This window comes from Apteryx rowi, unplaced genomic scaffold (genome assembly GCF_003343035.1).
Source record: "Apteryx rowi isolate R43461 unplaced genomic scaffold, aptRow1 scaffold_552, whole genome shotgun sequence".
NCBI lineage: Eukaryota > Metazoa > Chordata > Aves > Apterygiformes > Apterygidae > Apteryx > Apteryx rowi.
In genome coordinates, this window is record NW_020450819.1 from 57,534 (window position 1) to 84,406 (window position 26,873).

Consider the following 26,873-nt stretch of genomic DNA (forward strand, 5'->3'; position numbering starts at 1 on the left):
GAGAGATCTCAATGAAATGGTGGTCCACATCTGGTAGGTATTTTACGGTGATAGTGGTCAGGCAATCCAGTGACTCTAAAAAGCAGGTGACTACATCATTTCATATGGAATGTACCAATAATCTTCTCATGCTTTATATCTAACAGTGAGATCAACTCTGCACTGCAATTTTAGCTTGTTTGTAATGTAACCTTTTTAGTTCTTGTTCTAAACAGCGTATTCCTGATGAAGTTACATTAGCAAATCTCTCTGGGGAAATTAGAGGAGGAGGAGGGGATTAGAATTGAATTGTTAACACAAAAGCATGCTTCACTAAGTTACTAAGAGAACTACTTTTAGGTTGTTTATTGCTGCAGCATGTATAGGTCATGCATCAAGCAAATTTTTTGCAGGCCTTCCCATCCCCTCCTTTTTTCCTTTAAAAAAAAAAGAAAAAGAAAAAATATTTATATATTTTGTTTGAAATATATATATTTTTTTCTTTTTGAATCCTTGATTTTCATCCTTAATTCTCCTGCTCTTAGACAGTAGTTCTAGGGGTTTTTTTCTTTCACTCCCTCATTGCACAGCTTGGCATAGATGTGAACAAGTACAGGCTACTTCTTTCACACAAAAAGTGCTGAATGAATCATCCTGCTTTCCTCCCTCTTCCTTTTTTTCCCAGTCTTCAGCATATTTGTATTGCCTGAAAAACATCTTTGCAGTGGAATTTTGCAGAAGTTCATGATATAATTTCCAAGCTTGGGTACTGTCAGCATTTTACAATGAACTTGCCTTGGTTGCTTTTATTCTCCTCCAGTTTGCCATGAGAATGGTTTTAGGTACCTTTTGCGATATCTTCTTCATTTATCTGGAACAACAAAAGGGATCATAACAGATGAAGCTGTTGTGGGGGTTCAAACCATGCGTTAGCTGAAACCAGTCATCATCTTTGCCTACCGGAATGACAATGAAGTAAAGAATTGTAACACATACTTTTTTCTATTCTTAGTTTTGTTGTTTCCCTTATGTTAAGGGGAAGGCTCTCTGCTCCCCTCCTGGGAAATGGCTCCAGTGTGAAGACTTTTTATGCATTTGATTACATTGATTAGTTAATCAGAATTCATGTCCGCAGCAGGCACCAGTTTTTCGTCTTTGTTGTTCATCACTGTCAATTTTACCTAATTAAAATCCCCTCCATTTTTAAAGATGGTATCAAGTCACCAATTTTACTATGAACATTCCTTTGAATCACCCACTCCTGTTTACCTTTGAGATTTCACTGTTGCTGCCTGCAATAATAGTAGTGAGTAATAACCTCAAAATTAATGAAACTTGGAACATCTCCAGGCTTAAACAGCAACAAAGCACCTAAACTGTAACTTTTTATAATTTTGAGATGTCTTTGCAGTTTACTTTTGGACTTAAATACATTGGAGGTACTTCTTGTTTCTTTAGTTTAGTATGGATTTATTACCTCCATAAACTGAGGCATGATGCTACAGTACTGCTTTTGATCCTATCACTCCTGTGTCCTGGCTCATTGATTGCTTCCCTCACCTCAGCATTTGTGCCCATGAGAGAGATGACTGCCACAGTTTCTAATGTTGCCACCTTTCAAGTTGGCTGCTATCTCACCCTATCCCTCTTGACCTCAGAGCGTTGGTCTCTTCTGCGCTTTTCCATGTCCCATAAAAACAGCATAGTCTGACACTCTAGTCTTTGTGAAGAGTAATTTATTTTTACTTGTCTTTTTTAATATCTTGGATAAAATGAGTGAGCAGAGTGGGAATTATTTGGAAGATGAGGCAAGCTGGTTTTTGTAATAACTGATTTCTTCAGTGTTCCCTTTTTAAAAAAAAATACAGCAGTGACTGTAGTCTAAAGTATGATTAATAACAAATTAAGCATGAAAGAATCCTGTGAACCAGCACAAAAGCTTTGTGATGAATATAATATTCATATTGCAGCACTGTCCCCTGGTTCATGGTAATTATTAAATTTCAAAATATCTGAAAGAGAAGATGGAGCAACTGTGTTTGTAATGAATCTGTAATGAGTTCTAAGTTGGGTAACCATGCAGAATCAAGAGATTTGCATAATAATTATTATAACTAGACTAAAACTAGAGAGCTATAGAGCTCTATTCCAGAAGAAATGAGATTTGCCTTAGAATTTATTGAAAATTCAGCTTTTGTAGCTTGGATGGCAATACCACAACAGAAACTAAAGAACTGTAAGAAAGAAGTGATGGGACTTCGCTCATGCCTGTTAAAAGTGGAAAAAAGTGAAAGCATGGAATTCACAGGCTGTATAATTACAAAGAAGTAAGTTTAAATTTTATACTAATTAGGACTCCTTCAGGCAATATTAGGGTGCAGAAGAATGGAGTAACTGAGAAGTAGAGAGTGTAGGTAAAAACCTCCCCAGCATCCTTACACCCTCATGAGCTGAGACAATTCTTACCAAGTACAATCAGCAATAAAAATGTTGCTTGATTTCAGTGGCAGGAGGAAGGTCTTTGCTTAGCTCTGAGGTGTTGCATGCCAGCATTGATGGATTTTTATTGTTCTGCTTTGTTTCCTTTCTACTTAGATTTTTATTATATAGAGCGAATGGTCTGAAACTGCATTTATTGCCATTTCTGTTATATTCTGTAACGTAGCAAGAAAGAAAGAAATTATTTGGGTGTTTCCTGGCTAGGACTAGAGGATTCTGGGGATTCTAAAACCATGAACTAGAAACTCTTTAATTTTTCTTGTGATACTTGCTTTGAATTTACATTTCTAAAAAAAAGTTGTGCAGTTTTACACRGAGCAATGTTTTACAACAAATGATGTCATCTAGATACTGCCTGTCTTAGTTTGTTCTGTCTTTTATTTCTGGAAGACCCATTTTTTACATGGAAAAAGCATAGCATTTTCTTGAAGATTTTAAAGGGCATCATTAAAATGAACCCTGTTTCATCTTCAAAAGGTATGACTGGAGAAACTTGGCGCACAGTGTTGTACTTCTGAATCAAAGTACTGTGCTGGCCTAGTCATTTGCACTCACAATGGTGACTGCAAAAATAAAGCTGCTGTTATTCTTCTCTTTGTTTTTCTTTTTCTTTCTGCTCTGTCAGGTAGTCAGATCATTCTGCTTGGCCTCATCTCACAGCCAGCTCAGTTCTCTTTCTGGCAAGATCCCTTTCTGCCCTGCTTTTCCTCTAACACTCACTACTGATAAACTCTCACAAACTCTCTACAACTGCGTTGCTCTGATTACGCTTCTCTGCTCTCCTCCTCTGTTTGGCGCTCTGTCCCTCCAAATGAGGCACTGCTTTGTGTGTCAGTGTTCTTCTGCTCCGACCACTGGATTTTTGGGGTTGTTAGGTGCTCTGCTGGTACAGTGGGTTCCTGGGAGAAGTTGGCAGACAATGAGGGGAAAATTGCTGAGGGAAAATTGAAATTCCTTAAGTGCCATCTTCGATACCCATCGCCATAGTTGCAGACAGGAGCTTGTCCAGTCTAATCCTAACATTTGTACCCTAACGTCCAAAGTCTGTTTAACTCTTCTGACACTGTATGGGTGTGTGGTATTAAAGCAAGTCTGAGAGTTGGAGATTTTCTGCATTACAGGTAGGATGTGCCTGTGGTGGCTGTACCGTCTCCCAGACTGAAGTGCATGTTGAACTGAGCACCTGCTGTTCAGCAGCTGATCCAGGCTAAGCAGTATTCCTGTTGGATATATGAAATTCCCTTTTTGGAAGTTCTTTCCTGTGTTCCCAGTCTGGAGCAGCACAAATCCAGAGTAGGTGATTTAAACTCAGAAAACTCATTTAATGCATTCAGATTGATGCACCTCTACTGCTGTGATAAATGGTCTGTTAACACTGTCCAAAACAGTGAAAGGCTTGATTAGGAAGAGAAAAAATTGACAGATAACTTTTTTTTTCCCTTGACGAATAATCAAGCTTAGTTGAAGTAACCTTGCTTTTGAATCGCCATCACGATATTATTTGTGTGCCTGCCTATACTCGAAAACCAGAAGTGTTTATTGCAAAAAGAAATATTTCTTTTACTATGGTCTCTAACAAGTTTTATCAAATACTCCTGACTTAAGTGTAACTTCAGGAATATTTTGAGGCAGAAATGGATACGTCTTCTATGAGTAAAAGGGCAGTGTTTTTAAACTGCCTATTAGAGTTCTTAGTTTATCTCAGTTGAAAACAATCAAGAGATTAGCTAGCAATGATTTTTGTCCCAATTCCCATATCAAAGCTGTTTGTGTTAACTAGATAAAATATATTCTGAGGCAATATGTGAAAAGGCTTGTTTATTAGCAAGAGAGATAAAGTTATCCTCACTTGACCTGAAAGTTTTTCTTTTTTATGTGTTTCCTGGATGTTTCTAAAGCATTTAAATGGAAAAAGTAATTTATACTTGAACTGCACTAGCATAATTTTATTTTGTTTTGTAGCTAGAGCTTATGTAGCAAATAATTGTGTGTTTTATTACTTAATTAAAAAAAACCTATATGAAGTAAAGGTAATATTAATAATATAGTGCTGTTCTTTCAAAGAAATGGATTAATGCTACTGAGACTCATACATTTTTAAGTTTCATCAGAGAACTATATTACTGTATTATGAGTAAAGAAAATTGTGGCTTCCTACTTCTTAAAATTATTATAATCATAAATCCATCTGCRATTACTTGCAGTTTGAGTATACTGTTAAGGGTGTTAAACATGAAGACTATTTCCATAGCTTTACGATCTCATTTGAACTAATTCTGAGCGTTTCAGCCGAGCTCCAGAACGACGATGCTTTGCATTTGGCTTCACCTTCTGTCCAGGCTGTCAGTGAGGGGAGTTCAGCTTTCTGACCCCTTGCTCTGTCCTTGTTACATCTTCTTGTGTCGGTCACCTACTGTGAGTGGTGAATGCTCATCAGGAGTGGAAGCAGTAGGCTTCCAGGCTCTGTCTGGCAGTTTTGTGCAGGTGGACAAAGGAGCTGTGATTGAGGCAAAGAGATTTTTGCTTCTTTCTCTGGCGGCAGTACTGGGAGCACTGTCTATTTGAACTCTTTGATTCAATCTGCRATGCCTCACCCCATCAGTAATTTGCTCTGATGTTCTTGCAGACAAATCTGATACAATCTTCATGGAAAAGATGAGTTAGTGCTGTTAAATCCTGGAATGAGACGGTTTTGTTTCCTTAGAAATTCAGAGTTTTGCTCCTTGCTCCTCGCATTATTTTTATGGAGTATGGCAACATTTCTATATTTTGAAGCAGAGCTTTAGTGGCCTCACCAAGTGCTTTGGAAAGTTGTACTCAAAATCCATTGTTACTGGAGAATCTTTAATTGCTCTGGAGGAGCAATTCTTTATTTCTCTAAGTGTGTGCCAGCCTTTTCTGGAAAGAGGGGGTATTCTGTCTGTTCTGATGAGGAATGTCACACCTAGATAATGTAGAAGTGCTTGAAACCTAAATTTCTAACTTGGTTTGAGGGTTTTTCAAAAGATGTGTTGAGGTTTTTTCGTATGTTTTGTTTTGTTTTTCTACAAAGTTAAATGAGATGTGGACATTCTTGCTTTTGCTAAGGTGGATCCCACCCTTTTGTGTTTTTTGTTGAATTGATTCTTAGGCTGTTCTGTTTTTTCTTTATCTCTTTGTTTCAATGATAAATCAATAAATATTTCAACTGAAATAAAGCTGATCAAAACAGAAAGAGGTTTTTCAAGGGGTTTTTGAGTATTTTCTTTTAATTTTTGGATTAGATACATTAGTAAGTATGAAAACTCATACATTTATCAAAGGCAAATATGTAAAAAAGAATTTTCATTAAAATGATAAGGGAAATGTGAAAAACGATAGCAATAGAAAGAAATCTAAACAAAAACATTGAATTAAGGTGACATTTGACTTGTGCTTGGCCTGGGTGCTCCATTTTATACCCTCTGGAAAATAACTTGCCTGTGATGTGTTGTGCTGATGCAGCACTAGCAACAGCTGTTCCCACTGAGGTTGGCCTTTGTATGTGCGGGCCATTTAAATATGTGAAGGGATAGTAATGTTGAGCTTGAAGCGTATTAAGTAATGCAGCTAAAAAAGAATTTTGCTGAAATTATTTACATCAGCTGTTCTTTCAAAGGTGCAGAGACCTTAGTGTCCATGAAGAATAGAAAGGGAAGTTTGTTTTTGCTACGGGATCTGCTCATCTCTCTCGCTCACTTCCAAAAATCACACAGTTTTGTGTCTGGGATTCAAAATGAACTACCATGGTATCTCCTAACCCCTCTCTCTGCAGCAGTCCCTGTGCTATGATCTGCCTTGACATGCTCCCTTTCCCAAAGGTGCGCTTCTCTACTGGCCCATCTTTGCTGCAGACGGTCTGTATGTGGTTTCTGGGATAAGGCAAATGCCCCTGCTAACACTGTAGGGAACTTGCTAGTCCATGCAGATACTGAGGCTGCGACTGCAGATAGATGAGACACCATTCTTAACGGTCTTTTGAAGAAGGGTGGATGGAAGTGAAAAAGCAGGTCAGAGACAGAACCCTACTGAGAGGATGAGAGGGAGTGAGAGTGTATGTGTGTGGTATATACCAGCCTATTAACTATTTGCCTTGACCTCTACAAGTTACACCCTTGCTTTGAGGTGAGTGTGATGGCCCCCTTGGCAGACCTTGTCAATCATAACCAACCTGCAGACTTGCCCCCTAGAGTGCCTTGCCCTGCAGGAATTGTTGTTGTGTCTCTCGTCTCTTTTGGTGGAAGGTAGCATATTCCTATGGAGGAGACTGGAGGGCAATCCTCCTAAACACTGACCATTTCTGGTATTGAGGATTTCCCCACAGAGCTTCTGAGAAGCCGCCGTTGTGCTTCAGGTTACACCATGACTTGGCCTGTCACCTGAGGCGAAGAGCGTGTTGGCAGAATGCAGGGTGTCCTCTTTTACAGCTGAGAGGTAGGATGTGGTTTCACCTCTTAGAGATGGAACACCAGAAATAGCCTTAATTTTGGTAATGTGCTTAACGGCTTAGGTTGTGGATATGTTGAAGCAACGTGCTCTTTGGAGCAATGAAGTGAGCAGTTGGACTCTAGAATTCAGTTCCCATCTCTGTCTCAAATTCTCTTGGCCAATACTGACACACTTCTCAGGCCTTTCAGGGTTTATTTATGTAATTGTAAAATGGTGTTACAACTGCTCTCTCTCCCTGAAGAACATCCCTCAGTTTTGGGCATCCAGCAGTGAAAGGTGCTCTTTTAAAGGCGGGAAGCTGCACAGGTCATTAGAGCGGTCCTTGGCCTGCTGTGGAGGAGGTCACACACAGCCTTCATCTGGGGGCTGCCAGGTAGAGATCCGATCCATGGCATGAGGTTGAACAGCCCCAGAACTGTTTGAATTTTTGCCAGGGAATAACCCCCAAAGGGCTCTTCTACAGCCATCATAGCCAGAGTGAGTTCGCTGTCTGCTCCTGGAAGACACATCTGGTCCACTTGCTGTCTCAGACAAAAATGGGACTCTTCACTTTGTTTTAGCAGTTGTACTGGCACAAAGCATATTTACAAGAGGCTTGAAAACAGTCCAGACATACAAGCTGTGACTTTTCTCTGAAACTCCTTGATCAGAAATAGCTGTGGTTCCCACCAGCTAGAATTCCCATCATTGTAGCCAAAGTACATTGCTGCTTCCGTGCTTTTAAAAAGTAAGATTTTTCCTGAAATAGACTTTTTTGAACAGTGAAGGATTTTTCTTTTTTTTTTCCTATTGTCCATCTGGTCCCTTCCCCCACATCTGGAATGCCACGATTACCCAATCCACGGCACCAGAGATAATTTAAGAGTCTGAAAAAAACAGCAGAAGTTTGTGGAAAGGTTTTATAGCCTATTAGGATGCCTGTATATTTTCCCTCTGTCTAAAGAACCTTTTCATCATTGTGTTCTTTCTGAGGATGAAATTGCCCTCAAGGAAAACTGAAGTCCATCATAAAAATGTGCTTGAGAGCTGCATTTTCTTTCTGGAAATCACTGCAAATAAAAGGTGCACTATAGGTAAACACTGAAACTGCACAGTCTGTTTCTTGATCAATTTAGGTCAAAACAACAAATGTTCCTAACATAGTTGACAATGGTAAAATAATGACTTTTATTTTTGTTGTAGATGAGGTGAGGTATATCAGTGTTGTATGTCCTATGCCCTGGTAGGAAGCAGATTACATTAACATGTTCAGAACTGATGAAATCTCAAAGCAGTACAAATGAAATACAAAAAATACARTGTAATTTAATGTCTTGGTCACTAATTTCTTAGCTAGCAAGTTTATTCATGATTTGCAGTATATCTTTATTGTGGTGATTTCCTAGGTCAGCCTTTCCCATTAACCAGTTTCAGAGGTCAGAAGATAAAAGGTTAAACACAAATGATTCTTACTAGACAATTCTTACTAGAATACAAGGTGATTTTTATCACAGGGCAACAGAAGCTGTTATGTAAGGGATTTTTTCCGTTCTACTTCATTTTGTTAGCCCCTCCACTCCTCCTTGCACAGCACAAGCTCAACAGGTCTACCCTGCCATCTGAATCTGGCAAAGTTATTACATGCATGGCTGGCTTCCAGGACAAGGCTGGCATGCCCCAGGAATGGGGGGAGCGGATCAGGAGGTGGCACTGTTCACTTGCAAGAGGGCTTGAGTCCTGCCAGGTTGTTCTGGTGGAGCACTAGGCTGGTGATGAGCATTTGGAGGTGTCCCTTACTGAGCAGGCTCCCGATCCTTAAAGTTCACAAGTGAGAAACTCCTATTTTCCAAGCAGAAAATGGAAGATGAAGGTAGGAGCCAAAGACAGGATGGAAAATGTTTTGAGGAGAGCTCCTCAAAAAGTTGAGAGTGGATTTTAAGAAATCATTAGGAGACGTAGGAGAAAGAGGTGGTAACTTCATGCAGTAAGAGTTGAGGTGTCAGAGTTTTCTGAAATGACCATACCTGGCCTCCTGTTGTCTGTTTGACCAGTTCAGCTGCAGTAACTCCTTCAGATCATCAAGTTTCCTGGGAGAACAAGTGTTCAGAATTTAAAAAAAAAACCCAATTATGAGTACATCAGGTTGTTACTGTTTTTCAGAGAATCATAGCTGTCCTAATGTCACAGAATTTCCTGCAAGAATGCATTTTGAGCAAGGATGTAATGGCAGAAATCAAATTTAGGCAGCTATGTTTTTCTTTGCTGACATATGCCACTTCCAGTTTTAGTGGAGCAGTGCTCACTTCCTGCTGCTGATTGCTGTGTTGCATCCTGTTTAAATATCTGCTGGAAAGACCACAGAGACTGAAGCAATTAAAAAAATCCTAGGTTCTCTGGGATCATTTGAGATGAATCGTTATTAAGCAGTTCTGCCTCACAACTTTTTAGAATGTCAATATTTAATTGCTACTACTCAAATGTGTTTTCTTAGGAAATGGTTCCCCTTTGGACGTCTCCTTTCTCTTTGGGTAATTTAGTCATAAAAATATTAAAAATTGGAATAATACATAATTAAGAATAATGGTTACACCTCTATCTTCTTATGGAAGAAATAGTAGACTGGCAGTCTCATGAGAAACATAGAGAAAGCAAAGAGAGAAGCTCTTTTCACCTCTGTGCTTGTCCTGTCCCTCAGTGGATACATCTTGAAAAGTCTGACACAAGTTCCTGTATATTTGTGTGTCTGTAAATGTCATACAGAAAGTTCTAATGGATGTTTCTGTGTGGATACAAAAATGCAGAATAACAGTCTTTTATTTCTGCAGAATAAAATGTTGGGTGGTTTCTCTACCTCTTTAATGGATATAAAACTAGATGAAAGAAGTATTAGCCATCAAGAATCTGATGAAAAAGAGCAGGAAATTGAAACAAACAGCTGTAATTGAAATAAAGAAAATAACTCATGAGTTGATCTTAGGAAAGTTGAAGAATTCAGATTCAGCTGAATGGTGCTTTAAGGGCAGAATTTTCATCACAGATTCTGTTGAATCTTGAAGTAATATGTTGCTTCTCTGCCTCTGCAAATTCATTTGTGCTTGTAATCTAATCCTTCTAAAGCTAATCTATGCCTTCCTGTGCTGCTGAATAGGCAGATATAATAAGCAGTCTATTGATTTGTGAAACTCTACCTGGTTTCAGAAGCACTTATTATACCAAGTAACTTCTCCTTTTCTGAGCATTCTTGCTTATCTGTTTTTTGCTGTTGAGTTTCATGTGGTAGTAGGCATCATATAGTGATTACTTTCTGATACGTGCCTATTTTTTTGTTTTCTGACAATATATTCATTTTCTTACAGTTTAGCTGTAATTTTTGATCTCTCTTTTGTTACTGTCCTCCATATAAAATATCTTTTCCCAAGCTGAGTATTCATAAATCCTTGCCCACTATCTATAATTCACCAAAAGCCTGTTTTCTGTTTCACACCTCAGTTTGCATTGCAGGTGGGGTGGAATCTGTTATGTATTTATGTGGTCTTCTCTCCCCAAAAACTTGTGGAGTGTCTCATACAGAAAAATCCCTTTATTTTTACCACTTCATTCATCAGGAAGTTCCAGCTATTTAGCTGGTCGTGTTCATTCGTGTTCAGGGAACCAGAAGCATTTCACAGAGGTACTTGATTCAAACATCCAAATTTGTTTTCCGGTATCTCTCTCTCTCTCTTTTTTTTTTTTTTTTTTTTACGCCTTTCTACCTCACTGGTTCTGCATATATCACAGTATCACTGTCACTTCTTCCAGGGCTTGTCAGAAGCTTTAGTGAGTTCTGCCACTATAGATCTATTAGGCAGTTGCCAAAAGTGGTGTATGTGGTACAAAGGAAGGAATATAAATATTAGTAATGAAATCCTACTCTGTGTCACAGCTATGTCCATCTCAGTGTATAAGGAATGACCATTCTTATGCTGTGGACTATGAAACCCATCTGTTGAACGTTTTCTTTTGTGTAATCTCAAAACCCATAATTTTTTTTTAAGATTACATAATTTTTGAAGTCATCAAGCCTCTTTGCAGTTACTTTGAGTACCTTTCTGCAGAGAATTAATGATGTATTTTGGTTTAGCATTTATAGAATAAGCTGTCTATAAGGCCATGGCCTAGCTAATATTTCAGAAGCTAACCACAAAACTACCCAAGAAATCTTTGGCTGAGTTCAGGTATAGCCCATGTAATGTGTTGACTTGAAGGTTTGGTAAAACTGACTTGAGTTGACCAGAGGGTTTATACTGATCAACTGGCCAGGCCAGTTAGTAATATCTTTTGGTCTCATCTCTTCTCTTTTCTTGTCTCTCTCTTCTCTTTTCTTGTCTCTTCTCTTTTCTTTTCCTTGGACATATGTATGTGTGTGTATATATAAATAAATATATATATATACACACACACCTGTGTGTGTGTATATATATTTGTGTGCTGTTTGCCCAAAAGGTAGGTGATCCTACAGTATATAGTGTGCACATTACTGGTAATACCCTGCCCTAATTTGTTGCAGGCCTCCTTCCATCATTACTGAACTGTGAATTTTTTGGCCTGTGTCTGTGGGCTTGGCTGTGCTAGTTTTATCTCTGTGGTAGAAACTGCTTAGCTTTTTCTGTGTTAATTGCATTTTCATGCAAGAAATATCCTCTATACTAAACTCTCAGATCCTCCAAATTTTCCTGCACCTGTTCTTTTAATTTGGATGGGGAAGAACATATTTCCATAGAGTCCTGAGGATTTTCACTCCTCCTGAAAGTTAATTTTTCTCCCCCTTTACAACAGGCCAGTACTGCTTATCAGCAATCAGGGTTAGGGGCATCAGGCTACTCTGTGTGAGCTGAGGTATTCTGGCCTCTTCCAGGGGCAAATGCAGACTTCTCCTGGAGGCTGTTAGCCCAAGAAGGGAGAGGATTTCCTAGAATTTTAGTCATACCCTTTATGTTTTCACCCAAACTAATGTGCTTTAGAGCTGTGCTAATTGACCTGATATTCTGGTTTTAGATTTGTGGTAGTAACCCTCGGAGCTAATTTACACAATGTGCTTTGAACTGAACTTGGTAATGCAAATATAATGTCCTATTAACAAACTATGAATGGTTCCTACTGGGATTTGTACAATGATTCTGAGATCATTATTACTGTCATTCAGTATTGTGGATGAGCAGAGAAAAAGTAATTAAACAAAATAGTACTTTAAATCCCCAAAGGAATGTAAAATCAACAAAGTTGAAAACCCAGAAGTCTTAACTTGTGTTTAATATATACACGCTGTGGAAAGGGAGGTAAAGCATGGGTATGTTATACACTCAGCATAGCTGCCCAGCCTAATTGGGTGGAAAAATTGATACCCAGTGAAGCATTTATTTCCCCCAAATGATTCTGTATTTCTCTGAATCTAAGGCTTATGATGTTACATGGAAAATGGTGTAAGAAGTATTTTCTTCTAATCCCCCTTTAAATATAAGTCATCTTCCAAAAGTGCTGTTTGGGGATTTAGCTGTGTGACTCCTACTGATATTACTGGAAGTTTCACAGCTAAAATGCACAAACACAGTTTTGAAAATGCCTCTTGCAATCTAGCTCTGTGGCAGAATTGCTGTGTGAGCACTTCTTACTTCTACAGTTTGCCTAGGTGTGAGCAGCAAAATCTGTGCAAGACCTTAAAGGTCAGCTTAACTGCTGCATATTCCTCAAGTTAACATAAACATAGAGGCTGATACAAGTCCATTTCTATTAAACTCGAAGCACTCTGGCAACCTTTAAAATGCAATAAAAAAAAAAAAAAAGGACAGGCAATCCAGTCTAACTATTTAATTGACATATCACAGTCAATCAGCCAACCAACCAAACAACCAGGCGGCTCAACGGCAAAAGTGTTGTGCAGACTAGTGCTCCGTAGCACTCGACTGGACTCAGACCCGAACTGAGTGCTCTAGAAAGGAGGCTGCAATGTGCTCATCAGCTGCAGACCAACTCAGACCAAAGGGCAGTAGAGTTCCCCTTGGGCTCATTTCTTCCAGCAATCACTTTTCAACCTGCTCATCATTATGACTTCTTTCCTACTTCAGGCCATTCACTTCCCTTTCTGGCACTGCTAAAATCTTTTCCTGGGCAGACTGCCTCTCCTATACTGTTAACAGCCCAATAACTAGACCAGATACCTGAGCAGGAAACTCAAGGCTCTTCATGTTCAGGCTGTGGGACTGGTGGAAAACCTCATTCCCTAGGCCTCGCAGTGCAAGACTGGTGTGGTCCAGCTGGTGGTCTGGAACACTTCTATCTGCCTTGCCACCTTTTCCATGAAAGAATAGATAGAGAAATAGGTGTATATTGTCTGAAGAGTGGATTATTTTGTCCTGAGAGTGGCCAGCTCAGAAGTGGGCATTATTGCTGCTCTTGCACCTTAGTGAGAAGAGAAAAGTGAGGGAGAAAGCATAAAATCTTAATTGTGTACATTTTGGTGCAGCTCCAAACTTCTGCCATTGCTGCCACTGTGGGTTTGGGGATGTCATGAAGTTTAGTACCTCGAACTTACCAGGACTGGACCTCTAGTTCATCTTTTTAAAACTTAACATATTAAAACTTTCCAGGTGTCACTTGAAAAATAATTTTGGTCCTGAAGATTAAACCAACCAAGCTGAATTTATACCTAAAGAACATTTGGTATTAGAACATGTTAAATTAAACTACTGTAGAAGGAGTCTACATCAGCCATTGGGAAGTTGTTTCAAAATCACCAGAATGACCAGTAAAGTGTCCACAAATTACCAACTTGGGAGTCCTTATTAGACTTTTTTAGAAGTTTTCATTCCTCACAGGAACTCACGCACTGCAAGTTCGGTATGAAGAGCAAAACCAGAAGTAAAACACCCTGTGGTAGTGAATGATTTACAGCTTAAGTGAAGGAGGAAAGCTGACAGGAACTGTAAAAGAAGAATTTGAAAGTCAGATGAGGAAAGAAAATAGAAGAATAGAAGAGGAAAATGAAAGAGAGAGATACTCCATAGACTTAGGAGCCAAAGAGGGAGACAGCTAGGGTATGGGATCTTGTAACATGGCAAACAAAATGTACCGAAAAGAAAATCATGGTGAAAATTCAGGAAAAGGGCCAACTACACCAGAAATGGGTATTTTCAGTGCAAAAAAACAAAATATGAAACCACTGCATTAAGCATTATGCTGCTTAGAAGAATGAATCCACTCATCCTACTTATATAGCAATGTTGAGACACCATGTGAAAGGCAAGGTCTTTAATTCTCTTCTTTTAGGGACTTTTCTCATACAGAGGTCTTTGGTTTAATTCAAATAAGAGATTTTCTATTGGTGCAGAAACTGTCAGGTTCAGTCTAGAAAGAGATGTTGAACTGGTAATAGGGCTGCTTTATTCAACATCTCCCTAAGCAAGGTATGAATTAAGTATCTTTTTTTGTCAAAAAGGTTACCAGCCAGCTCAAATATTTTATAGTTTATCCTGATGAGGGGAAAGTGTAGATATCTTTGGCTCTGGTGACAGGAAAGGGTGTCAAGAAAAAAAGATGTAAAATACTTTGCAGAATAACACAAGAGGAAATTACATGGTAATCTGCAGTGTAGCAGGTTTTGTCTTCCACTGGAATGACATTAGAATCCCTTGTTTATTGTGCAGTTGAAAATGATATGTACAACTCATTTATAAAATGTACTTGTCATCTTATGAGAAATCCCTTCATTGGAACCACCTTAACTTAGTGATATTAAAGCTGTCTCTTTCAAGAGCTCTAGTGTATTACAGTTTTGCACTGGGAAGTTAATAACAAAGCTAATAATGATTTTATACTGTAAGCATTATTTTTAAGTCAGACAATTAAATTAGTGGTCCTGTCTTGAAAGCAGTTCAAAAAATGTCTGCCCACTTATGTCTGTGACTCTGCCGTTTTTGGTGCTCAGAATTAACATGGGCACTTGGTACGCTTAATTCTTGTAGCTACATCTGTTTTGCTCAACTTTTGTAATTTTCTCAATTGCATTTTGTAATTCCCTATTCTAGCTTTAAATGTCAGTAGCTGAGATGCTTTTTAGGCATGACTGCATGTTCATGTTTGAAAGCTGTATGTTTACATTAAAATGTCAAGTATAGCTGAATAGTAACTGATGAGCTTCATAAAACTCATGAGCAGTTCTGTGCAGGTTGCATACAACTGGAATAAGGAGGTCAGGACAAAGGTTATTAGGGGTTAAGAAAAGCAATATACTCAGACTGTCTGCTTTAGTCCTTGCCCTTGGAATGAGTATGGAGCAGGCTCTGCTCAGCCTTTGTGCTGGGCTGCTTCACATTTTTTCATGTTTAGGAGCCCTGTAATTATGTTGCAGGAAACATGCCTAGTATAGCCAGCAGTGGCCAAATGGTTTATAAAGAATTTCTGAAAACTGCAGTGCATCAGGCTATGTGGGACAAACTTTCCCCTTCTCTACACCACTACTGATTGTCAGCTATTTTTTAAAAACAGAAATTGCTGCTTTTCGATGGGTATTCTGTAGTTTGAAGACCCGTTTGAGATCCTTGGAAAGACTAGCATTACAAAAATGCAAGTTAGTGCTATTTGCAGTTATCTTTTGTAAGTAAGTGTTGGCGTAGGAAGTCACTGCTTTATTTGATGTCATTTCAAGGTTGTTAAAAATAGCTTGCAATACTGAATATTCCTTTTTGTCATAGCTATTGCAATTTGTATTACTTCTAATGTTCAGTATGTACCTTTGAGCTCCACTGTTCTTTCATTAAAATAATCTAAAGAACTGATGTTTTAGTAGCCATTTGTTCTACTGGAATGAAGATAAGTGTTTATCATTTTTCTTTGTCAGTTTTAATATTGGCCTTTTTTAACACACTTTTGTCTTTGTCACTTTTCAAAGCTCTTACATTTGTGCTCATCTCTCCCTTTCATCTCTTTTAGTAGCAGCATGGCAGCATTTGGGAGAAAATTCTGCTTGTTTTTTTTTGGCTGTGCTGCTATGCTGTGTTTCTGTTCCATAAAGTCTTATGCACAAACATTTTCTGCATTAAATAATTGTATTTGTTGCAATACAAAACATATTTTATACTCTGGCTGTGGACTGCCTCTGTGTGGGTGCCTGGATTCTCACTAGATTGTATAGCCTGACTAGCCAGCGTGTTGAGCTGATACATAGCTGGCAGGAGAAAAGATAACCAGAAGTATTAAGACTAGCAGGAGATTCTGTGGAGTCCTTTTTTTTGGGGGGGAAATTTCTGTAGGGATCAGAATGATTTAAAGAAATCTCTGGCTATGTTTATTTCATGACTTAAATTTAAAAGCCAAAGTGGGTTACTCATTCAATGTCATTTTTGGTTGCAATTCATTGTCTAAATCATCAGGCATAATACTTAATATTTAAGTTCAGCAGAACAGCCACTGTGAGAAGAATTTAGAACAGCTACAGTGTGTTTTAGAAGCCTTGATATTGTTTAACTGCTGTGACACACCTCCTATGTTCTGCTGGTCATCCCTGTTAGCAATGAGGTATCCTGTTGGGCCAAAAGTTAATCAAGATTTCAGTTGTTTTTTATTTTGTCTCCTCACATAAAAAATTTTTGAATTGTTCTGTCTTTTCATAATGTAGGTATTAGGTGTTCTCAGTTATTGTCATGGAGTTTAGCTTCTGAATATAGCCTAGTTGTTCTCTGTTGTTTGTCTTGAATAGATATATAAACAGTTAATTCCAGGCATTTTTGTTTTATGTAACAGTGTTAAAATAAATCTTGCTTTCAGGAAAAGAGTTGTGGCAATATGGGTAGCAAGTTTTAATTCTTTTGGTATCTATGCACATGTCGAGTCTGTTTGTCTCGTTAGTTTTGGGTAATGGTTTCCAGATGAACTCTTGTGACTGCTGACAGTCCACAGAGGCTGAACTGGACACGTGGCTCTCCTTGATACCCAGCCTCTGCTTTGCAAGGAGAAATGGGAGAAGAGAAAGAGGTTTTTAGAAGTTATTACAGGGGGACCAAACAGATGGTCAGCAAAGGAATGAAATAGCTTACGTGTAGGCAGAGAGAAAAATCAGGTAGCAGAAAGCAAGAAAAAATTGTAGGTAGATTGTGTCCCCCCTCCTCCTTTATTTCTCTCCCATTGCTCAGGGAAGAATGGAAGGGAAAGTGAAAGGAAACTTCCCTCATGTTTTTTGGAAAGGATAAGACACTTTTAACATTAAGGTACACTGATAAATGCTTATATAATGTTCTAAGTAAACAGTGGCCTGAGTGGCCACAGAGAAACTAGTAGAGCAGTTAGGAGGGTCCCATCCATGTGATGGGGAGGGAGAGTAAAACTCAAACCTCACGTTGTGTGTGTAGGAAAATTCAAAAGCCTCGGTTGCTCGAGAATGTTCCTGAGTGTCCATCTCCAGCATGAATCCCAAAGGGGCACTGTATAGTCACACTGAAGCTAAAGAATATGCACAATCCCATATCTTAACTCATTTGAAATAATTTAAAACCTGCCTGTCATAAAGAAAACCTTTCTGGGACAAGTTGGCTTATTTATGTTAGAAATGCAAAGCAGTGAAATAATTTGGATTTGGAGTTGAGTTCAGGTTTCCCAAAACCACGAAGGTTGCCATCCGGTGCTAAACGCATGGAGAGGCCTGAATGTTTTTTTCCAGGTCTGCATTAAATTTGAAGATCTGCTTGGTGTACCCTGAATGGAACATCTCTAGTTTTTGAGTCATGTGTGGAAAAAGCAACCAAACATGTAATAAGCCTGTGACTACCAGAGAGGTGGTATGCGCAGGGCAGAGCTAAATTGGAAGGCCTGGAGGCTACTCCCAGGTTTGTGACTGGGCAGGTGGGGGGTTTTCCACTAATCACTTTTTAACCCTGTGCCTTGATCTCCCTCTCTATGCTTTATATAGCCTCTTAAAATATCGAGGAAAGTCTGTTGTCATGTAACTTTAGTGCTCTGGTCATTGTTGTCCCAATATTTCACCTATAGTCTCTTTAATTTAGAAGTAGTACACTTGTTTTAATACTGAATAATAAAACAATTCTTAAAATTTGAGCTGGCTTTTTTAAAGGCAGATTATTTACTGAAAGTATTTAGAAAGTAACTTTGCCTTTTCTCCCCTGCTGTCTCCCACATGTAGCATAGGAAGAACTACCATGTGTTTGGCTTGCTAGATTTTACAGAAATCTGAAAGAAGCTTAAAATCCATATGAAGCTATGGTAATTCCCTTCAATTTAGGCAATTTAATCATCACTGAACTTGAAGGGTCACCTGTCTCTTTGGATGAAAAGCACCACATACAATGCAGGAGGTTCAGGAAGTAATTTCTAGGAAGTCAGTTTTTCAAATGTGCCTTTTTATGCAGAGTGGTTTTTTTCTCCACTCTTTCCTGCTCTGCAAACCGTTTATGCTGTGCCCAGAAAGATAGATACATAAGTTGGTACAGGCAGAGCTGCTAGCACCTCTTTGTAAGATATCTTTGTAAGATCTAGTCGTCAGGTTTTTATTTCTTTGTCAAACTTCTGTTTATGCTGAAATTTCCTATATCTTTTATCTGCCCTAACATCTAACCTGAGGTCAAGACCTGGCCTCTCTGTTGAAATCAGTAATTTCTATACCCATGTATGTCTGGCTGTAATCTTTCACATCAAAGTTGAGGTATCACTTGATTCATTGTGGGTGTCAGTGTCAGCTCAAAATTCATTAAGTTGCAGCAAAGCCTGCAAATTAAGCCAGCTGAAAATAAGATGGGAGCTGAGGGGGCAGAGAARCAAGCAGGTGGAGATCCTTCCCTGAAAAATCAAAGAGACCGTTCATTACCTGCTTCTGCTATGTGTGAAACTGTGCCATCTTTCCACATGAGCTGGTACGTGGCCTTTCTGGGGTCTGCTAATGAGAAAAGGCTAGTTGTCTTTGGTACTACAGTGTCCACACACTTCCAGCATGGCCAGAGGTTAGACTGTACTCTTCCTCCTGTTCAGGATGTCCCCACATGTTTGAGGAAAGGTAACAGTAGACCTCTGTTGTATCTACAACCCCAAAAGGAACTGCTTAAGGAAGATGAGTTGTACATTCTGTACTTTTCCCCTTTTCCTGTTTCGATGCAACATAAGTGGGAAAATGATGTGCTGTCTTGTGCTCTGCCAGTTTTGCATTTCTTTATTTCTTTTCATATATTTTTATTACTACTTTTTTTTTTTTTCTTCAAAGATTGGGGGTATAAAGTAGAAGCTGGTAGTGTGGCATGAGGTTTTTTAGGTAAGAGTGAGCRAAGTATTGTATGTCAGTGGTGCTCAAGCTAGATCCTTAATTTTTTTTGTTTTCACATTGTTTCACATATCAGAAGATTTACCCCCACTGTGTCAGAACATTGTTCCATCTGGGGCCAGAGAAGCACCCTGAATCTGATTGCAGTCTCAGTTCTGCAGACTCTCTTCCATCCAAAGGGATTCAGGCTACCTAGCATCCCTTATATAGGGCAGCCCTGCTGCGTTCATGTGATACAGTCCCAGCAGAAGAAATGTGGAGCTTTAATATCATAGATGTTTGGTACCAGTGTGCTTTTTAGAATTCACCTTTCCATAGTCTTTCTATTCATGGAATAGAACCAACTCATTGACAATCCTCCTAAATTTTGGCCTCCTCATCTCTGATGATACCAATTTCTGTAGACAAATTCTGTGTTCTTCAATAATGATGCTTAAAGGATGAGTGGATTTCTTAGAAGAAAGCACAATCACTGGAAGAGACAGGTTGTAACTATGCATCTCAGTATTTACTTCATTATTGAAAGGTAATCAGTGAACCAGAAGAGAATTTGGTTGATTGAGTTGACCCAGATTGTCAGCTTTTTTGGAGTATTTGCATGTCTTTCTTGAACTACCTATTTTCCTCTCTTTAATCCTTCTTTTTACTTGAATTCCCCAGGAATAATGGAACTGGAAAGAGGCAGTTGTTCTTTACTCACAGCTTGTTCTTTGGGTTTTTTCCCTTGCTGTCTGGAAGATGCAAAATTCCATACAATTCTGTTATCCAAAATCTAGTTAATGTTACTGTGCTTTGATAAATCTTGTTGGCATGTAGTTGAGGAGCTGAGATGTCATCTCTGAAGTTTGACTGTCTTTTCAAGTTAACTTTTAAATATATCGAAGCCTTTCTGCAGTTTTTCAGACCATAACTTCACACATTTAATACAACACATCTTCCACTACAGAAAAGATCAGATACTTTTAACTAATGATGTGCTTTCTTTTTATTTTAGTATTAATAATCATTTACACATTTAAAAAACAGAAATCTGTCAACCTTGTTCACTCCCAATTCTGCCCTCTGTGGTTAACCCATGTAGGTCCATCCATGTCCATGCAGTTGCAATTATTTTTATATCARTCTTAAAAAGGGCCAAATCTCACCCGAGTTCCTTAAGTCAGGCAAAAATCTCATTGAAATTAGTGGGAGTTTTGCTTTACTTAACTAATAAAGTACTTGAAAAGGAATGTAATGATTGTGGAAAGGAGAGACTAATTATATAGGCTAGAGACTTGTAGTGTAAGCAGGTAATGAGTGTCAGTTCTCTTGTGCTGGGTCCAGATCTGCTAGAAGCCATTTCAGCTGCTCCACACTTTGGTTTTAGGCCATGGATCATTCTTTACTGTGTGAAATCATCATTTACCAGAAAAAAAAAAAAGAAAAAAAAAGGCTTTTAGAATGAAAGGCAAAATTTAACTTTAGACTTTGTATCCCTGGGACTCAAAGTATCAGACTATTCACTTGTCTGTTAGGGTGCTACAGACCTGTAGTCTATCACTTAAAATGGCTGTGATGTTGGGTGCCAGTTTTTTGAGGCACCTAACTCTGTTTTGAGGACTTATTCTTCAGAGGTGCCAAGCATCCACATCTAGAGCTTCTGCCTGTTCTGCCTGTGGACATTGGGTTCAAGTGTCTCAAGTCAGATACTCAGTCTTACATAGTTCCTAAAAATATTGGTCATAGAATGCATAGTATATTGTGTGGTCTGTAGGTCTTTGAAAGCTCAGTTTGTGAGGGCTGAGACTAGAGAATAAAAACGGTGATATAGCTTCATGTTCATGCTCAAATAATAGTTGTAAGTAAAAGGAATGGCATTACACCCATGGGTGGCTTTCAGAGATATTATTTTAAAAGAACACTATCTAGTTTAATTATTGGAAAATATTTATGCAGCTTTTAAAATGTCAGGTTTGTGCTCTGTAACAACTAAAAGGGCTACCACATAAGTTCACGGGTGATGCTCAGCTCCGTCTGACCAGGACTGATTGTAAGACTGGACTTTGTTTGGAGCAGTAAGGAGGAAAAAGATTATATGATAAAATAAAAGAAATGCTAAATCACTTTTCTTCAGTTTAGACTTTACAGGAAAATTCTATTTTTAGTCTTAGCAAACACCCAGGTATCTGATCTTCCATGAGTATTTATACTTTTTTATTTTAATAACTCCCCTCAAGGCCAATATGAGCTAAGCATGTAAATCCTCAGAGAACTGATGGAAAAATCAATTGCATTCACTTAAATATAAAAATAAACCATTTGGCATGTTTRTGCAGAAAAAAATCTCATGAATTATTATTATTATTTTTTGTCTGTCTTCTAGTACTTCTTTAGCTAGATTTAAGGCACTCACAGCTTTCAGTCTACATGTTCTTGCTTTGAAGTGATGGTGAATAGATTCATTAAATTAGAACAAAAAATCTGCTATTTTTTTGCTTGTCTTCTATTTCAAATAGATTATCTGAAAGGCTGAAAGTATCTGTGTACTTGTTGCAATGCTGCTTGCAATTTGTTACAAAGAAAGTAACCTCCATAGAATTTTTAAGCAGGGTTTTCCTTCAAGGAAAATCTCCAGGTCACAGCTCTTTCAATTACATGCACAAGAAGGCAAGGAGACAAAACTAGTCTGGGTAGCTTTCTCTTCTAGAAGCAAAGTTTGCATTTCTTTTAATTTAGTTAAAACATTTGGCAGGAGAGAGTATAGTTTAGTGATGTGAAGTGATTTCCAAATGAGTGTTAGCTTTTAAACGACCTACTTTTGACTAGTGGTGTATTCTTGTCCATTGCTTTTTGTCATTGAATAATGCTGATTTATTAAGCTGTGTGCTTCAAGGGCATTGTAAAATTGCAAGCAGGGGCAGGACTGAACTGTGAAAGTGAGAATTACTCTATCAGATCATACCCAATTAAAAAGTGACAAGCACAGCAGGAGAAATTGAAAGCAAGGTTTATCTTTCATGTAACATAAGAAGTCACTATATCGGTTAGAAACAAAGTGAGTGTGAAACAGATTCTCCACCTCTTCTCATCCCTTTCCAAAAATTAATAATATCTACTGACTTTATTATCAGAAAGAATAAGCCTGTGAGTTGTAACAGCTCATGTTCAAGGATATTACGACAATGGCAAGAGAATGGAAAGTACTGCAGCCATGTAGCTTTAAGCAATCTGTTATCAAAGTATGTGCTGAACCTCAGGTCAACACATTGGCAGTTACAGAAAGGGAGTTTTGGAAAACTGGCTTTAGTTTATATAACACTGTAGTATGTCATTAAAGGAAGACTTGGAGTCTTGCAAGCTCTCTGGAGTTTCACAGGAAGCGTAGGGAATAAAAGAGCGGTAATAAAGGCAGGAACTTTTACTAAGCCTTGTAGTTGTTATAAAACTCTGCTAGGGGGTAAAGAAACTTATTTAGTCTCCAGTGCCATTGCAGAAATCCTTGTATAACCTTTCCTGTAACATTCACCAGCACTCTTCTAATAGTGAGGTGGAACTGTGAATGTATAAATGAATGTAGCTGTCTATATACAATATAACCTTCCCTGATCCTTCTGGCTCCAGTTGAGCTGTTGTGTTGCAGAACCTGTTTTGATAGTGAATCTAGATTAAAGATGTCATGGACAAAACTGTAGGGTTTTCCAGAATATCAGGGTGGATACTTTTTGTTTAGCCGATCTAACAACTATTTCTTAAAACAAACAAACAAAGAAAGTAACCCTTTATCAACTTTGCAAAATGTATCTCATGTTTACTATTGGCATGCAAACTGCTTCAGAAAGCTGTGTGAATATTGTGTGACCAGGTGAACACCTCCTTCTGCAGAGAGTTGATGTTAAGTTGACTCTGATGGTTACTGGTAATGGTATTACCTAAGCAATTTCAGTTAATGAATTCCTGCATATACACACACACACACACAGACACATACACACATATGTATGTATATATATGTGTATATATATGTATGTGGGAAGTGTGTGTGTGAGTGTGTATGCAACTTTAGAACAGCTGATCCAGTCAATGCCAGGATTTCAGGTTAGGCTTTAGCGTGTGAAATTTTATATTTTTTKKGGGGGGGGAGGGGAAGGAAAAATAAAAGGGCAAAGTGAGGTTCGCATGGAATGTTTGATATGTGTTAGTTGTACCCAGAGGCTTTACATAAGTATATTACTGTCTCAGGATCAAAGAACTGTGAATGCCAATCACTAAAACCTCTTGACATACCAGTACTATTCCTCCCAGGTGGGTACATCTTTTGGGGTGGTTAAAATGTTTGCCCCTTTAATGACTGATCTTCCACAGAAAGAAGATAAATCACTGTAGAGAATATAGTGGGAGGAGATCAACGGGTAGATTTACAGGGCATCGGATCCCTGCAGTGAGCTTTGCCCACAGCAACAGCAATTCTCTGTAGAATGTATCTTCAAGTAAATCATATATGGGATTGGTGTGCAATGAGTTAAGAATGTAAAAAGGACTGACTGACTCCTGGACTTAGAGTAGGAAACCAGCTGTTAGAAAAGGAAATTAAAAAAATATTTTTGTCACAATGTGAAATGATTATTCTTTAAATCCTCCATTTTCCCAAAGGGAATTTACCTTTCCCTCCATTCTTGCCCAAGATGGAGTACCAAGGATCATCTGAAAGAACAGCTTTGTTATTTTGTGTTATGTTGAGTAGGTGGTTTATTAGATTTTCTTCTGAGCRAAGAAGTTGTAGAGACATATATCTACCCTTACAAACACAGTTTAAAAAAAAATTGTTAAGATTCTTATGTGGTAACTTTTCCAATTCCACAGTGTTTCAGTACTGTCAGAAGTAGTTTGATCACTTTGGTGCTACAAATTTCTTAAAGCTTTAAAGGACTCTTGTGCACTGACAAATACTTAGACCTGCAACTTCTCCTGAAGGTAAAGGGGAGGAGCTTGCTGTGCTTTTTTTGTCAGGAGGAAACTTCTACAAGCTGTACCTTTGTTAGTCTCACCGTTTTTCTGGCACAGCTGAGAGGTTAATTTACTGATACATTGATTACTAGATATATTAATGTAATACATGCACAATTGACTTTCAAGAGAAAAAGTTGACATCCATACTATAATTTGAATAGAATTGTATGCCTATTCTATAACAGAATAGAATTCTCATTTTCAAGTGATATCTGTAAAACTATGCGTAATAATGAGATGATTTTAAAGAAATTACATACTTAAACAGTTATACCATTGCCTAACTTTGAATTTTATCTTGCAGTGACCAGTGTAAAAGAAAATGCAGTGAAATATATGGAGATGCTGGAGGATAAACTACATAGGTAAGGATGACATATTGTGGAAGGCTTTGAAGGCTTAAAAATGTTTCTTAATGCAGCATTGGCATGCATAAGAGAGTTAGAGAATGTGCTGGAACTTGAATTGAAATAATCACAAAAAWATTTCAAAGTGAAATGATTTGTTCTTTATGTTATTATTATGCTATTACTGTAACAAAAAAATTGTTACAGAATGTAAACCTACCCAACGTTGGAAATCCCGTGGATGTTATTGTTATGACCTCTGCTCATGGCCACATTGCAGCTGCTTTGCAATGAGCCCTCCAGTAGGTGCAGGTGAAGGAAAGAGTGGCCGAGGGAGATTCCCCAGTGCATGGTGCTGCTCGGGAGCTGCTGGGATGGCCAGAGAGAAGGGAGCGTGTGTGTGGTAGGTGTGCACTGCTCTATGTGTACCCACGGTGCTGTTGTCTGTGGGGTCAACTGTTGAACATCCAGAAGCCCTGAGCTGCTGGGGATGCTGCAGCTGGTTTAAAAAAAACGAAAAAAAACACCCTCCTCCATTCCCACACGAAGGGCAACACAGAACAGAGCCACGGAATCCCTTACCATAATTCTGGGCATCTTAAACAAGTAATGCCCCTCTATATAGCAGTTCTGAAAGTATGCCATTTGGGGGGACTGGACACCAAATAAACAAGGGAACAATGTAGATATTTTACAAACTTAATCCTAAAGCAGAATACACGTATTTTTATACATTTCTTTCTTGAACAAATGTTAGGATTTATATTTACTCCTCTTGCTGTGTGAAGTGGGCTCTAGATTGCCCCGTAAGGTTTGGGCTGCTCCTGCAAGGGTCGTTACCAAACACTGCACTGTTGTTCCAATGGAACCTTCTATAGAGGGGCTTGGGCTTGCAGAAGATTTATGCAGAATTATGTTAGAAAATAAGATTTATGTTAGAAAAAGCTTTCATAGGCTGTCATCGGAGTTTGTGTTTTGATAGAGATAAACCCCCACATTAACACCACTCTCATTTCTATTTCTGAGCAGGTATTGTTAACAATCTTGTTGTTATTGCTATTTTTCATTGTGCTTGTAAAGAGGGGGTTCTGGATTTTTAAATTTGAGTCCTTCCTACCCCCTCCTTTAATAACTTTTGAACTCTATGTCTGATTTCAGCTTAGCTGTAGAAGTTTCAAATCCATAAGTGTAAGACATGCCTTAAGAGCTTGCTTTGGATTGCTTTTAAAAAAAAAAGATAATCTTTATTAAAAATTAAAATATAAGATATAGCAACATGTATTGGTGTTTCTAGGTTGTGTGGATTTAATTGACATATCAGGCTCCCAGAATGAAGTAAATTTCTCTTTAAATATTGAACACTTGGAGAATCTCTAAAGACTTTTTTTTCTTCTGCACAGAATACATCGGATAGATATGCAGTTGTGGTTTGTTTTTATTTATTTATGCCTTTTAATACAATGTTTGGGTTGTCTACCTGGAGTTTTCTTTTCTGCATCAATATTTTAATGTGTGACACATTTTTATGCATCTTGATGGGTGTTGTTAATGAGCTTGCAGCATGCTCTTTTCACTCRTCATGTAGTTTTAGTACTTGTGAGAGAAATTTCCATGCTGAACGTCATGCTACTATTCATCCTGCTTCCATGAAGAGTATCATTGCTGGGAATGAATTAAAAGTTAAACCCTCTTTTTGGCACTATTTTGTATTTTGGAAGAAAGTGCGGTTAAGACATTTCTTTATAGACAGTAGTTAACCATTTCAAATTTTCCTCAGCAGATTTAAGAATAATCAGGTGTTGTAATGCAGTTTGTTGCTTTTGTATGCAAGGGTTGCATTCCTTAGTGCCATACAGACCTTGATCTTTTTTAGACTGGGTTTTCTATTGCAGATGGCCTATAGGCTTCAAAGTTTTGCTATTCAGAGGCTAGTGTTCTCCCTGCATTTTCTGAGGACACAAATACACGAAATCCAAGTTGTGTGTGTACATGGCTGCRGCCATACTACTGCATGTAATGTGCACTTCTGGGCTTGCCATTAACTCCTCTGTCCCTAACTGTCTACCTGGATATTCTAGCACTCCAAACTGTTGCAATATTGCCAAGCTTCTGAAATTTCCCTTCCTGCCCTTAAGAATTAAAAACAAAAAAAAAACCAAAACAGTACTAGCCAAGCTCCCACAGATGGGGAAGGTTTAGTCCAGTACCAATAACAGTTTTTCAATATGTACAAATGGCACAATTCTAAATATAGTTTATCCCAAGTAATTAGGAGCTAAGAATTTCCTTTAATATCAATGGGAAGAGAAAGTCTCTAATAT

At 38.3% G+C, this 26,873-nt stretch overlaps 1 protein-coding gene across 1 annotated transcript in view; it reads left to right on the forward strand.

Moving 5' to 3' along the window:
• Positions 1–26,873, forward strand: part of DISC1 (DISC1 scaffold protein) — a 132,496-nt gene that overhangs the window by 55,451 nt on the left and 50,172 nt on the right. The window contains exon 5 of the mRNA XM_026081535.1: positions 24,510–24,570. Within this exon, the coding sequence (XP_025937320.1) occupies positions 24,510–24,570 (61 nt within the window). The remainder of the gene's footprint in view (positions 1–24,509; positions 24,571–26,873) is intronic.